We start from the raw sequence: 15137 nt of genomic DNA, 5'->3' as shown, positions 1-15137 counted from the left end.
AACCTCTAGCCTGCGTGATAAGTCAAAGCAAAACAAAACCAATAGAATGGAGACGTTTTATTGATGACATTTTCTCACTGTGGGACAGTGACAAAAAGGAAATTAACCTGTTCATTGAACAAGCTAACAACTTCCATCCTACAATTAAATTTACGGCCGAAATTTCAGAGAACAGTTCAACATGTGTCCTTCCTGTAGTTCCGAGAGAACAATGTCGCTAGTCAGCGCTTCCCAATTGCCTTCCATTTCCTTGCAGCAGTAGCACTCGCTGATATTTGCTAGCAGATCACGGCTACAGTTACCACAAGTACACCTACATGGAAAATAATTCGTTCGAATGTATGTGAGTACTTGGCCATAGTTTTGAGAGATGATAAAATGCAAGGTGAGAACTTTACCATCCACTAACACGCACTCTTTTCGTTAATTTTCCTCGAGTCGTCGCTTCTCTTCTTGTTCCTTGCGATATCTTTTTAGCCATTCTTCGTCTGCTATCGGCTCGTCCGCGTACGGTTCGAGTGTATCATCATCTTCACACGTATTACTTGTTTCGTGGACGCCATCTATCGCTTCGACTTCGACGCTTTCAAATTCGTCCTGGCTGCTTCCTTCAGCAGTTTGCTCACTTTCCGTGTCAGATAAGTTTTCTGCCATGGAGCGTACTTGTTTGGAGCGAATTTTTCCCTTCCTACCGGCGAATCTCACGATTTTCTTTCTGCCGCAAACGGACTTTACTGAAGGTCAAGTGAGTGCATAGACACGAGAGTTCCTGAATGTACGTCACAGACTATGTCACGTGGCCCTATTGTGAGCCCGTCGGCATTCTCATCAGCGGGGCGGGTGGACCGCAATAAAATAGGATTTTAAAGATTTGTAAAATTCATAAAAAATTCGCGTTTCAAGGAAATCGGAAAATTTTTTCGCGGACGTTCTTTGCGTGATGTAAAGATTTAGATGAGAAAATAAAAAAAATTCCGTTATGGGCACTTTAACATTATACGTTAATTATGAAAAGTCAAAATCACTACGTGTCTACGTGTTCGTAGTAATAGTAGTAGTAGTTAGTAAACTTTATTACCGTGACTGGTCATCTAAAGCAGTAATTGGTGACGCAAATAAAAGATAACAGGTAAATATCCAGAAAAAAAGTAGGATTGCAAACTTAATAATGTAGAAAAAATCCTATAAGAAGTAATTAAGATAAACGAATAAAATATAAGAAACGTAAGATAATCAGTCCTTATTAAACCTACTAATATCAAATTGTTTAATCAAGACATCCCTTCCAGTTGTATCTGCAGAAGCCGACGAAACCGAAGCACCAACAGCTGTACTCATTACTTCGCAGGCGAAAGAATCAGGGACACCAGCCACAATTACGTCCAAACAAAAATTACATACCGAAACAAAAGAAAGGAAGATACCAACTACAGTTGCCAGTACAAAAGCAACAACAACAGGCATACCTACTCCGCCTACGCCACCAATGCCACCAATCCCACCACTCCCAACAACACCATCAACTCTATTTGTTTCTTCAGAACCACCAGCTGTTGTTGCAGTTGGCAAAGAAGTAACAGGAACGCCACCCAAAGTTTCTACACAAGCAGGCGAAACAGGAGAACCAACTACACCAGTGCCAACAACTCCTTCAACATTTTTTGTTTCCACCGAAACAAAAGCGATGGAAAAACCAACTTTAGTTGTCTCTACAAAAGCAGACGAAACGGTGACGCCTACTGCAGTTGTTTCGTCAGAAGAAAAAGAAGGAACGAAGCCAACCACAGCTGTTTTTACAGAAGAAAAAGAAGCAGAAAAACCAACCATCGTAGTTTCTACAAAACCAACAGTTCATGTTGTGACAGAGGAGGGGACAACTGACGTTGAAGCTCAATTGCAAAATCAATGTTTATCTGGTATGCATGACTGTTCTACAAATGGGACATGCATACCACTGGAGGGTTCTTATGACTGCAAGTGTAATCTTGGCTTTGAAGGGGATGGCAGGATATGTGCTGGTAAGCCCATCTTGTTTTCCTTGCACATGAAGTCTCTGTTGTAGGCCAAGCTGCTTTGATAACGACAAAATGACCCATGAATAGTAACATCTATGATCTTCTTCACATACATGCATGATCCTTTCAAAAGATTCTACACATACCGTATTTCCTCGGAAAATCACGGGCGACTATTTATTTGAGAGGGGGGAGGGAAGTAGGTCGAGGAAATTCATAAAATTATCGCAGAATCTTGTCACCTCATGATTTAAAGAGGTCACCTTGGTAAAATAACATTTATTATTATTATTATTATTATTATTATTATTATTATTATCATCATCATTATAATTATTATCATTATTCTTTTTTTTTACAAAAACATTGCTTGAAAATATTATCTTTTTTTAATCGAAATGAAATGTGAATAGGTTTTTAGTATCTCTTTTTTATATACTTTTAACTTGTAAATTTTATAATATATAATAACAATACTATTATCATTATTATTATTATTATTATTATTATTATTATTATTATTATTATTAATTTTTATTATTATTATTATTTATTATGATTATTATAACAGGCTGAAAATGGAAACATCCTACTTAGCTTCTTGTGTTAAGCTGTAGTATTGAGTGGTTGATCAGTGTCAAATGTTCCTGAATTTAAATGTAAGTTAACTAGAACTACGTTCGTGCGCTATTAACCACTTTCACACTCAAAAACGCCGGCCGTCTATGAAAGGACAATTTTCACTCTTTAAAGTGTTCCCTTGTGTGGCACTGATGTTTAATAATAATAAATAATAAAAATAAAACAATATTTAGTCAGGGGTCTCCTCTCGCCGTGGTGGTTTTGAGGGAGTTCCTGAAATAAATTAATTATGATTTATAAAATTGTAGCAATATCACTTATTAATACAAGAGTTTATGAGGGGACGATTTACTATATACATCCATATATGTCCTTTGTTTCTCCTATGGGAAAAAAAAATAAAAATAAACAAACAAACTTGAATGCAGGGCAACATAATCCAATTTAACCTAACGAACGAATTATCTGCATAGGGCATAGGCCCAGTACCGCCGATGTAAAGGGTTCTGTGAATAGTGCAACTGCATCGATATTTTGTAAAAAAAAATGTATATATGAACATATTTGTTCACATTGTAGATATCAATGAATGCAACAATGGTGTAAATGACTGTCACTTGAACGCGTCCTGTCTCAATGTACCCGGCAGCTTTAACTGTCAGTGCCATAAGGGATTTACTGGAAGTGGTAAACTTTGCGGAGGTAACTGACTTACATGATCTTATCATTGTAAAACTTGCCGTCTTAATGCAACTTTGTAATGACGATATGCAGAGAGTATAAAGTAAATTACACCTGTATAGACAAACGGTTAAAACTGCCATGAGCATTGTATATGGAAACAAATAACTTGAATGGTATTAAATAAGAACATAAAAACTTCGCCACAAACAAACAAACAAACAACGAAAGAATATATCGAATAGCGTTTATAATATATCGGCTTTGATAACAGACGGTGTTCTGAGGTTTTAGTAAAATCAACCAATCCAATATGGTTGCTACAAGAGGGCGGTTGTGAAGAACAAATGACGTAATTCTCACGAGATAAACGTCATTGCCCCACTCTGCGTACCTCAAAGGAAACCATTCTAGACCATGATCCATTGGTTTACCAACCCCATTTCCCCTACCCCCCCCCCCCCCCCTTCCCCAGGAACTACTGGGAAAAAAATAGAGCTCAGGCTATAGTTAATTGAGGGACCGGTTAGGATGCCTTGCCATGAAAACAATGCTGCTGCAATTTATGTTTGGAAGGGCCGCGACCGTGCACAATCCCACAGTTAAATATCTTAACAAAAACGTTTCGATTGGTCAGTTGCTCCAACACATTCCAAATTCTATTATTGTTTGTGCGGGGTCAAGGCAAAAAAAAAGGCAAATAAAAACATATAACAAAGAAGTTTGTCAGGTTTCATAACCATTGCTTTTAATTAACTATGCTCAAGCTTAATTAGGTTTACCTAAAGAAACATTTTTTACGAATTCGTTTAATGGCAACACAGAAGACAACACTTTAGTACACATAGTTTTTTTTTTATGTTTTTGGCACGTACGTGTTCATATCCTTGCAGACGTTTACTTGACCCGAGTTTGCATCTACAATGGCGATGAAATGTACCAAAATCTATAACGCACGTGCAGGGCCTTTGTTTTTCTCATTAAATCCTATTGTTTTGTGACGTTCTCGTTGCTGTCGCCGTAGTAGTCATAGTAGCTGCTTAAATTCCTTATTATCCTCTGCCAATTACGTCATTTATCCCATTGTTCTCTTTAGACATCGACGAATGCACTGCTGAAAATCCTCCGTGTGACATCAACGCCGCTTGTGTCAACACAGAAGGTTCATTTTCGTGTTCCTGCAACAATGGATTCACTGCAGACGGGCAGACATGCCGAGGTATACAAACACGGCGCCCCAGCAGCGTCCTGCAGCATGCCTGCTCTCTTGAAAAAAATATAATTTTTGTGTGGATTTGTAGCATGTTCTTAGATAGGAAGTCATCTGTCATTGTTTCACCTTTGAAAAGATTGTCACTTGAAAAGACAACATCCAGATGTTTTTCTTTTTCTATTGGCCGCTGGGGTTGAGTGGCGTCTGTCGCAGCAGACTAAAATGAATTGTTTGAGTTCTGCGTCCCTATAATTATCAATGCACTTATCTTAGCAGTTAATCTTCTTAGCGCAAATCTCTCTCATCTCGTCTTCTCCTCGTGTTATCACTTTCCTTTTGTTTTCTTCCTTCCTTCCTTGACCTTCCTTTTGCCCAAAGAAGCATAAAACCAACAAGTAAAACAATGTCGAGTTCTCTCTCAGCCAATGCCGATTGCTGTTGACCGGCCCTACCGAAGGTTCCCATAAAGAACTAAAAGTGTGTAAAATCTACACACGTTTACCAGCTTGCAATCTTTTTCTTTTAAAGACGTTGCCCATTTGTCGCGCGTGTTTTCAAAATGACCTCGTTCCTATGCTAGCCGTGCATTTCGCCTATTCGTTAGGCCTGGGACGCAATAGGTTGGCAGCCGAGCGAAACGTTGACTGATCGGCTTTAAACAAGTCTGCTTTTGGTAGCTTTAATATCCGTTTATCATATGCCAAGAAGGATTATTAAAAGTGTCTTTTGTACTATCCAAGCATGAACATGTCCATCGTTCTTATGGGTGCAAAATTGTGAACAAGCGAAAAATCGTGCGACGTTGCTTTGGACACGTGAGAAGAATCCGATTCTTAACACTCAGTCCAATTCTATCCGCGTCATTTGTCTATTAACACTTGCTATCATTCTGATAAATCTTGAACGATTATTTTATCTTGATCGTCTTAATTTATTCCATTTCTGTTCGCACTTTTTGGCCAAAACTTTTGTTTATATTAAGTTCTGTTGACTGTCATTTTAAGCTTGAAATGATGTCATTATCGAAACATCACTCGATCTTTTTGGCTTATCTTTATCACTTAATGTATATTAAACTCCAATTTAATTAAAAAAAAAAACAGTTCAGATTTTAGTTTTTACGACAAATACTAAACTGAAAGCTTGAGATGTTTCGTAGACACGAATTGATTTTTGTTTTGATAAGCGCAGTTTCCTTTCAGTTGAATTACTAGCTCGCGAAGAATGTGATTTACATTTTGCGTGGTTACTGTACATTTTATTGTTGCGTTTCAACCCAAATATCAATAAGTATTTTTTTTTCTGGGACAATTTCTTTTTTGAGCACACAGTGGTACTGTCTCTATTTTCTTGAACTTCAATTCTGTCGCCTTCCAGAGCGGACAGCCAAGAGAAAATCAAACGAGAGGGGAGGAAAAATGCCTGTTTCTTTTTTTCATAATTAAATGGACAAAGTAAACAACACTGGATTGAAAACAGAGCAGGGTGGCATTTCTTGGAATGGTCTCGCATATAAAAGGAGTTTCATTCAAGGACATGTTGAACGTTAGGCATTCAACGTAACACAAAATCGTTAATCCTCACCAGTTCCACAAACGTTTTGAAAGCTGTGTTCTTGTCTATTCACGTTCCCTTATGCTTCAAAGACCTTTTAACCCACCGGCTCTTTAAATACAGTGACATGTTGAGTAATTACATCGGTATATGATAAGGATTATACGACTCGCTCTAGACGCAAGAAAATCCATTGCCACAGGAGACATTCAAACAGATGACATCTAAAATGATAATTAACGATAGCACTTTCTCTTCCAGTTGCCTTTTAAGTTCAAAATTGGAAACGAAATCTGAAAGTTAATTTTGAAACATCTTAAAGCAAGCAAACAAACAAGTAGCCTCGAAAGAACACGTTGTTCAGCAGTTTTCGTTTGCATTGTCACACACCAGGATCTCATCTACGGACTCAAAAGTTACAACCACGACCCGTGTTTTGAGCTTATACTGTTTTTGGCCATAACAAACTAATTTTGTTCGACATGGCTTCGAGTTTCATCTCCAGAACCGATAAAAGGAACTAACAGTTGTCAATGAATGATAGTAATATTAATTATGATGATGATGATAATGATTCAAAACGTCTTCTGCAAAGGTCGGATATCGAGGTTCAAAGTGACATGAATAGCGCCTTAGAAAGATGAATCCTCCCCCCTCCCCCCCCCCCCCCCCCCACAAAATACATGGTAGACAAAATGGCACTCTGATATTGGCGTGCTGTTCAGTCGATGTGCATTTATTTATTGCGAACCACCATCGGGCCTAAACTCAATACATCGATAACATTGTACTAAGCAACAGCAACAGCAAATAGAAAAAGGAAACACATACCTGGAGGTTGTAAAGATTAAAATCGAAAGTAGACATCGAAATTTCAATAGGATTTCATTAGAATGTGCGCATGTTCATGGTATTATCCAGCAAAGCAAACCATGTAGGGAATGCCAAGGAACACGACAGGAAAGCACTGCTAAGCTGTTTTCAGTGTACTAGACATACGTCAGGATTTAATTCACAGATTCTCCATTCCCTTCCTCCCAACCTCATCTCGCTTGACCAAGGCGTTAGATGTTAATGGAATCTTCTTTTAGCTTCAACCATTTGTTTGAAGTAATTAAGGGGAGTTTGGTTTGGATGAAATGCACGCTATGCAGAGGAACACTCCAACCGTTATTGGGGCGATCAAAATATTTTCCATCCCTCATTAAGACATCGTCAAGCACTTAAAAGTGTTAGGAAAGGAGTTAATCAAGTAAAGAATGTTGTCTTGAAACACTTCCAAATACCAGAAGGTAAAAAAACGATTAAAAAAACCCACTAATGGCTCAGAGAAAGCACAGTTATAACCCATTGTCCTGTTAGTTACCAGGTTAACCCAATTGCTCCCAAACTCAAACCTCAGCTTAAATATTGCCGCGGTTGTAACTTGTGACTCTGTGAAACAAATCTTAAACTGTGGCCATGCCAATCGCATGAAAGCCTTCATTTCATATGAGGCTGGTTGGTATGTTGACAAGATAGTTCTACCTTTAGAGAGTGCGGATAAAATCCCAAAGGGTACCGTTAATATTAAATTTGAAAGCGTGATCAAGAAAATGAAGGCTACTATGCCTTTACGTGTTGCAATCTTTCTTGATTAGATCTTTGGTGCTCTTGTGCCTGAAAAGTTGCATAAATTAAGTGAGATCGGCATCATCTTAGTAGTGATCGTGTTTTGCAGATCAAGATGAATGCCTTACAGACCGTGGAGGCTGCACAGAACTGGCTAATTGTGTAAATACTGAAGGTTCTTACTTGTGCGTGTGTAAAGATGGATATTTCGGAGACGGAACGACATGTGAAGGTATGCATATATATTGTAATATAACGGATCCATGAATATTTGTCAGACCGACCTCGCGGCGAAAGGGGGGGTGGGAGGGATGGAAGCTTTGGTGGGCTTGCGTTTCCCAGAGTTAGGAAGGGCAAAACACATGACTTTCCACCCTTGTTTAAGACCTTTCCACGTCATTCATTAAGCCTCTCCGATCATCAACATCCTTTTTGTATTTCAGTCATATTTTAAGGTAAAAGTTCACATTCGGGAGTGAAGCTGTTATGCTCCTGTTACAAGGTGTATTCCATACCAAGCAGGCATGCACAATCAGTCAGTGAAAACACAAAAACCTTTAACACCGAAACCATAAGCAAACAGTTTTGTTTTATAAAAAAATATGATTACCAGAATGACATTACGGTTTGCTACACGAACGGAATTTTTGTAAATGTGGCCTAAACTGTGTGGAGACAGGGTCGGCCTTTCAAACTTATCATGTTATCGAATTTTCGGCAATCCGGCATTTTTCGATAATGAGACGTCTGTGCAAGCAAGAACGTATTCGTACATTTAGACGCCGCTAATAACAAATGAGCTTGCTAATGGCTGGGCCAAATGGTGTCAAAATTACCAGCCACAAACAGACACGACTCCATCGTTCTAGTTTGGAAGTTTTGCGCTCAATACTATAATTCAGTTATTGTTTTAGTTTTAAGAAGTTTCGTACTGGCATTTTATTTATAAAATTGCAAAACTTTCGCTTCTGACGAAAGTTGGTTTTTGAGCAATTTTTAATTTTCTGTGATGAATATACGGTGTATCCTGCAACTGCAATTTCTTAGAAATGTTAGTCCATTTGTCTTGGTCTGGTAACCTATTTAACGTTCGGATACGTCCTTAAATGGAATGGAGAAAAAAAAATAGATTGCTGAATTAACAGTATTTGCTAGCTTTCTTTCCGATGCTGTTTTTTATGCATTTTAGATACTGATGAGTGCCAGTCAGAAGAGTCTAACAATTGTGATGTAAATGCGCTGTGCACCAACACAGAAGGCTCGTATGTCTGTCGCTGCAAGAAAGGTTACGAAGGAGATGGACTCATTTGCAAGGGTAATTATGCCACGTTTATCGTTATTTGACCTGTCAAAGATGATAAAAAGTGAAGAATAACGTCTTAAGGTGGCTGGCACCGGTTTCCATCACTTTCCAGTACTAATAGTTTGATGGATTAATACCATCACTCTTTGGAGCGAATATCCCTTAGAACCACAAATTCAATTTTTATCTAAAAAATAGATTTCGCTGCTAACTCTTCCATCAACTTCTCTTGGCAAGTAGCTAACAAGTATGAAATACGAACGGAGAAGTTTAATTTTCTTAAAATTTTGTAATTCGAACTTTTCGCACCCCGGGCTGTGCTGCAAACCCACTGGCGAGATCGTGAATTTTGCAAGACTTGCAGCTGTTAGTTCTGGAGAATACAAATCATTCAAAGCCTCGTAATTCGCTAGTTATAAACGATGACCCTTCACGTTTACAATATGATGAATTGCAATCATAAGTTTTAATTACTGTTATAAATCTGAGGGCACAAAGTTTAACTACTTTGAGCACTTATCTCAACATTCGATTAAGCCCAAGTTTAAAGGAATAAATTGCACAAGTGGCTCGTACTCACAGGTTCCTCTACATATCAGTGGAAAGTTCCATCCATCGTCCTCGTCACCTGTTCTCAAACTCACTAATAATTCATGAAGCAAAAACAAAGCAAATCACTACCGTGAAGGAGGTTCCACAAGTGAGAGGTTAAGGACGGTGCCTACTATTGTTACTGCGCATATGTTCTGCGCATCTCGAGATACTCGGGTTTCCTATGGGTGGTGCCTGCTAATATGGGGATAGTTTTGCGCGGTTTAAAACTATGCGGAGAAAGCAGAACTTAGCAAACGCTTTTGGTATCTCGAAAGAAAATTGGGGGTAACCATGCATTTTTCAGAGATAATTAAGCTTCAATTTAGGAAAAAATCCCACACATTTCTTCATATTTTGGCGCTTTTTAGAGATATTATTGCTTAATTATCTCTGAAAAATGCATGGTTACCCCCAATTTTCGTTTTGGATTCCAATAGGCCTTTCTAAGATCTGCTTTTCCAGCATAGTCATAAACCGAACAAAAATACTTCGATATTAGTAGGCACCGTCCTTAAAGTTGTGAAATTCGATTAACACGGCCATATTTCCATCGAACATGTCATCAATAAATGTTAGCAACAAACCAGGAAATGAGACAACTATCAACCAGGAAATGAGACAACCATCGCTTTGAAATGTCTCCACGAAGCAAGATTAAACAATTCTTACCAATTTGATTGTAATGAAAACGTTGGAAGGGTTTCATTAAAGCTTTCATATAACGAGATAAGTCCATCACATTAAAGCGAATTCTCTGTCCATCATGTTTTTTTTAGCCGCTGGCCAGTTCGTTTATTGGCTCAAAAACTAATAACATGGTGGTGGACAGTGAATTCAACAAGACGTATGACATAAAATAACGAAGAAGGGGTACTGTAGACAAAGGGCGGATGACTTAACTTTTGTGAAACCTTTCACTATCGACAAACTGTGATCAATTGTGACCTGTCATTCCAGATACTGATGAATGTGCTGACGCCATATCCTTGTGTGGGCCTGGAGCTGAATGTATCAACCTAAACGGAAGTTTTGATTGTCGGTGCCGATCAGGATTTAACAAGACTGGAGACAACTGTACAGGTTTGTCAATCAATTAATCAATCGATCGATCAATCAATCAATCAATCAATCAATCAATCAACCAACCAACCAACCAAGCAACAGTCAGTCAGTCAGTCAGTCAGTCAGTCAGTCAGTAAGTCAGTTAAACATATCGGTTTGTCGGTCGGCCCACCACTCACGCAGACAGGCAGGTAGGCAGTGAGGCAGGTAGTCATGGACTCAATTACGTAGTACTTTTGCATGTGCGCTTATTAACCTATTAAAAGAAACCAGGAAAAATTTTAGTACTGTGGAAAGCTCAGCTCAAAGCTTGGTTGGTTTCGGTTCCCGCATAAAAAAATGTACACCGAAAAGTTTTACACTGTTGTATGTTACCAAAAAGATTAGTGTTTTTAGTGTTTAGATGACCAATGATATTGTCATTGCAGATATTGACGAATGTAAATCACCAGAGACCAACAATTGCGATGCAAACGCGCTGTGTACAAATACAGAAGGCTCATATGTCTGCCAGTGCGGAAGAGGATACGAGGGGAACGGAACTTACTGCAACGGTAATCATTATGGAAAATCTCATCGAGATTCATACATAAATGAAGTATTTCATCAATGCCGGAGCGGAACGTTATGGATTCGATTTTAGTTGGGAAGTTACATGATTTTTCACATTTATTCTCGAATCACGTTCTCTTAGCTTTCTTAACAACAATCTAAATCACAGTCTCCTCAAAGGTCAACTGTTCTTGTCTTCATTGTCCCTTCCTTTTTGTAAGCGCATCCGTTTAGATTTTACAAGAATTAATGGCCGTCGAGTATCACATGCTTGGTTCATTTCAACCACTAGTTCACTGATTCAACGGACTTGCCAACGCGTTTCGCTAATGGAAAGTCTTAACAATAATTTGAAAAAAATGACAGCGGTTTATAATACCACCCTTTCAGCTATTGTCAACTTTTACGTATCGTCATGCATTCTTAAGTAATCCCAAAAAAATTACCGACATGAATGACTTTTAGAATGATGTATTATTCTAGAAAGTCACACAGGCATACTCGGAAAAAAGAAATCCGAGTGCTCCTATCAGGAGTCGAACTTAAGACCTTCCGATTACTAGTTCGGATGCTAACCTAGTTTAATGGCCTTAGCTCCCACGAGTCTCCTTTAGTTCAGTGGTAGAGCACTTTTCCGAGTATGCCTTTGTCACTTTCTAGAATAATACATCATTCTCATTCATTCACCAGGCTTGAAATATACCATCACATTTATTTTATGAATGACTTTATTTGTATCTTTTTATGATTGAATCCATCCTCTTGTGGCCTGTTAATGAACTTTGTTTCGTTATTGCAGATGTTGACGAGTGTCTTCTTGCGGATGTAAACATATGTGACTCTAATGCCATGTGCACTAACACTCAAGGATCCTATGTATGTCGCTGTCTAAGGGGATATCAGGGAGATGGTCTAACTTGCGAAGGTGAGTATTAAAATGCCAGTTGTATTATTATCTCTGAAAAGGGGTTGCCACGACAGTGAAAAGTTAGGGAAAACCATTTTTTTGCAAGGTCTGAGAAAGTCATGGAAATTCTAAATTCTACTTGCAGTCAGTGAAAAGTCAGTGAATTTTAAATTTGGCTAGCCACGATGTTTGTTTGTAAAAGGGTTTCCTTGTTGGAAAAGGTTTGTAATTTAGCTGAGCTTGAGTCCATTGTTAATTATTATCTGAGAATGGTATCTGACTGGCTTATGGCTTATAAAGTTTCATTAAATATTGATAAGACAAATTTCATTATTTTCCATCCCCCTCAAAAGGTCAAGGGTCACATAGTCAAATTTAAAATATCTAACAGGGAGATTGCACAAGAGAAATTTATTAAGTATTTGGGTCTTCTCATTGACTCACATCTCAGTTGGAAGTATCACATTTCACATATTTCAAGTAAGATTAAGAGATGTATTGGCATACTCTCTAAGATAAGGCACTCTGTGACCGATTTGGTCCTTGTACAGTTGTATTACTCACTTATCTATCCCTTCCTGCCTTATAGTTTAATAACTTGGGGGACTGCATATCAAATAGCCCTCCTTCCTCTCATCACCCTACAAAAAAGAGCTGTCAGAATAATAACATTCTCAGAGTATAATTGCCACTCTAGTCCACTCTTTCGGAAATTGAAAATACTTAAAGTAAGTGACTTATTATACTTGTATTGTGCTTTATTTATGTACGACAATTACTCTAATAGATTGCCCTTAATTTTTAACCATTTTTTTAAGAGTATCAACAAAGTGCATCAATATCAAACGAGATTGGCGTGTAAGATCTCATACTATCTGCCTATAGCGAGGACCAACTATGGCAAATTTAACATTCGTTTTTTTGGAGCTAAAGTTTGGAATTCCATTGAAGAGTCATTAAAATCCAAGAGTCGTACCTGTTTCAAAATCCTCTTAAAAGAATCGCTTATCTCCAACTACTGACTGGCTCATTAATGTACTTTATTTTCCAGTTTTTGCGTGTGCACTTCCCCTTTTTTATTGTTATTTTTGTGTGTGCGTGTGTGTGTGAATGGTAAATCGCGTCCTTAGTTATATGTTAATGTAGGGTATTTGCAAATTTTTCCGCTTGGCCCAGCCACTTAGCTCGATTAGCTTGCTATTTCTAAGTGGCTGTGCTCTCTTCCTTAGTAATTTTTCTTTCTTGCATTTATGTTAACACTATATAATTTCTGGGGACGAATAAAGATTGTTGTTGTTGTTGTACTTTAAAGAAATATTTATGAAGTAATTTATTTCTGCAACGTAACGGCCGCTTATAAAGACAAAGACAACAACAACAAACAAACGAACCAAAACAAAACAAAAAAGAATAAACATATAGGGACCACATTCCAAGGAAAGCAATTGCTAAAACTAGGGGGATGTATACAATCTCTCCACGTCTCGTATCTCTCCTCGTCACGAACTTGTAAAAGATAATATGTTAAGATTTTAAATTTTGCTCTCTCAATGATCAAGAGAAAAGCAGCATCTCTTTGACGTAATAGTGTTTCAAATACGTAATCATAGTTTTAGCAGAAGCATAGTCTCTTCTTGCTGCGACTCTCATCTTTAGAGGCAACTCAGAGACCAGTTAGGTAAAAACTCTAATAGAGAAATCTTTCTTTGCAAAGAGAACCCTTTTCTCTCCATTGCAATGGTCTGCAGAAAAACTGGCACTATTTTCACTAAGTTTAACTGCATGTACAAATTTTTGTGCCCAGCAATTGAAGGAGTCTTTTTGATTCCCCTTGCACTGGTAACGAAGTGTGTCTGAATTCTAGCGGTCTTTGCCCGTGGTTTGTGCCATTATAAATTTAACCACCACCCGTGTCCTGCATTGTTAGATTTGGTTCTGGTAAAACACACTCAGTGTTTGTCCTGATGCATTGTTCTTCTACTCAACATAGCGTACTTGGAAGTTGATTACCTTATTCGAAACCAGATGTTGACGAATACGCCCATAACGACACCAACGAGGGCCACTCGTATGCCCTTTGCACGAACACCGAAGGACCCTATGTATGCCGCTGTTTGAGTAGCTTCGAGGGAGATGGACGAAACTGAGTTTCGTTAGACAACGATTTACGAGGATATCGGCACTCCTGTGTAGTCACGAGGAAACTGCTACTAACCAAAGAAAGGATCGAAATGCACCAATCACAGTTAACAGCATGCTTTTAGCCGAACCTCTTTATCTGCAACTCAAATTGGTTATTACTATCTCTATACGGACCAAAAGATCCCTGTCACAATTCTCAGTTAGAGCCGTTTTCAATCGAGTAAAACCAAACCAACGTAATTACTCTGACCAATCACAAGGGACGTAAACAGCGTAATGAACCAATTAGAACTCGAAGCAAATACATGTAAGCGGTGCGAAGCGCGGAAAAATTCGTGCGACCAAGACACGATTGGCTTAAGTTTTGCTTCTTATTGGTTGAGGAGCTTGCGCAATCAAATAGCGCAGAAACTCAAAACCAAAGAACACGTGAAATTACTTTCAACACTCAACTACGACAACGACAAATTTTGTGTTTCGTTTTGATATTTTGCAGTATTTATTTAGTTATTCTTGTTTTTCCATTAAACAAACGGTAAGGTATGGAGGCAAAGGGAAATTAGGACCTTATTAGATACGCGATAGGATGGGAGGAGGAGGGGGAATATTTGAAACAGTTAGGAGAGCTTGTTACGACAATGCTGCTCTGTTACTTGTTTCCTTACTCTGTTTATTTCCTGGAGTAATTCTTATATATTTTCAGCTACCTTACTTGAGTGTTCTCCAGCTTGTGGTCTTAACGGGATTTGTCAAAACGGCACATGTGTCTGTGATGCTGGTTACCTAGGAGACGGACACATTTGCAGTTGCCAATTAAAAAAATATTTTGAATAAACTGATTTCTGCAGCGTGATGGCTTTTTGCCAAAAGGTTTTGTCTCAAGGATAGTCAATGAAAAGAAAGGAAAAGCTCAGGAAACGT

The 15137-nt window shown here is 38.3% G+C and overlaps 1 protein-coding gene across 4 annotated transcripts in view; it reads left to right on the top strand.

Annotated features, from left to right (window-relative positions):
• LOC146471294 (uncharacterized) overlaps positions 1-15137 on the top strand; it is a 130782-nt gene that overhangs the window by 14646 nt on the left and 100999 nt on the right. For all 4 annotated transcript variants that reach the window (XM_085120980.1, XM_085120979.1, XM_085120978.1 and 1 more), the window contains exons 7-14: positions 1290-2018; positions 3177-3299; positions 4375-4497; positions 7766-7888; positions 8846-8971; positions 10511-10633; positions 11044-11169; positions 11967-12092. In XM_085120980.1, coding sequence (XP_084977106.1) covers positions 1290-2018; positions 3177-3299; positions 4375-4497; positions 7766-7888; positions 8846-8971; positions 10511-10633; positions 11044-11169; positions 11967-12092 — 1599 coding nt within the window. The remainder of the gene's footprint in view (positions 1-1289; positions 2019-3176; positions 3300-4374; positions 4498-7765; positions 7889-8845; positions 8972-10510; positions 10634-11043; positions 11170-11966; positions 12093-15137) is intronic.

Source organism: Pavona decussata, unplaced genomic scaffold (genome assembly GCF_977016875.1).
Source record: "Pavona decussata unplaced genomic scaffold, jaPavDecu1.1 SCAFFOLD_105, whole genome shotgun sequence".
NCBI lineage: Eukaryota > Metazoa > Cnidaria > Anthozoa > Scleractinia > Agariciidae > Pavona > Pavona decussata.
Note: the sequence above shows the minus strand (reverse complement) of the source record. Positions and strands in the feature narration are given on the sequence as shown.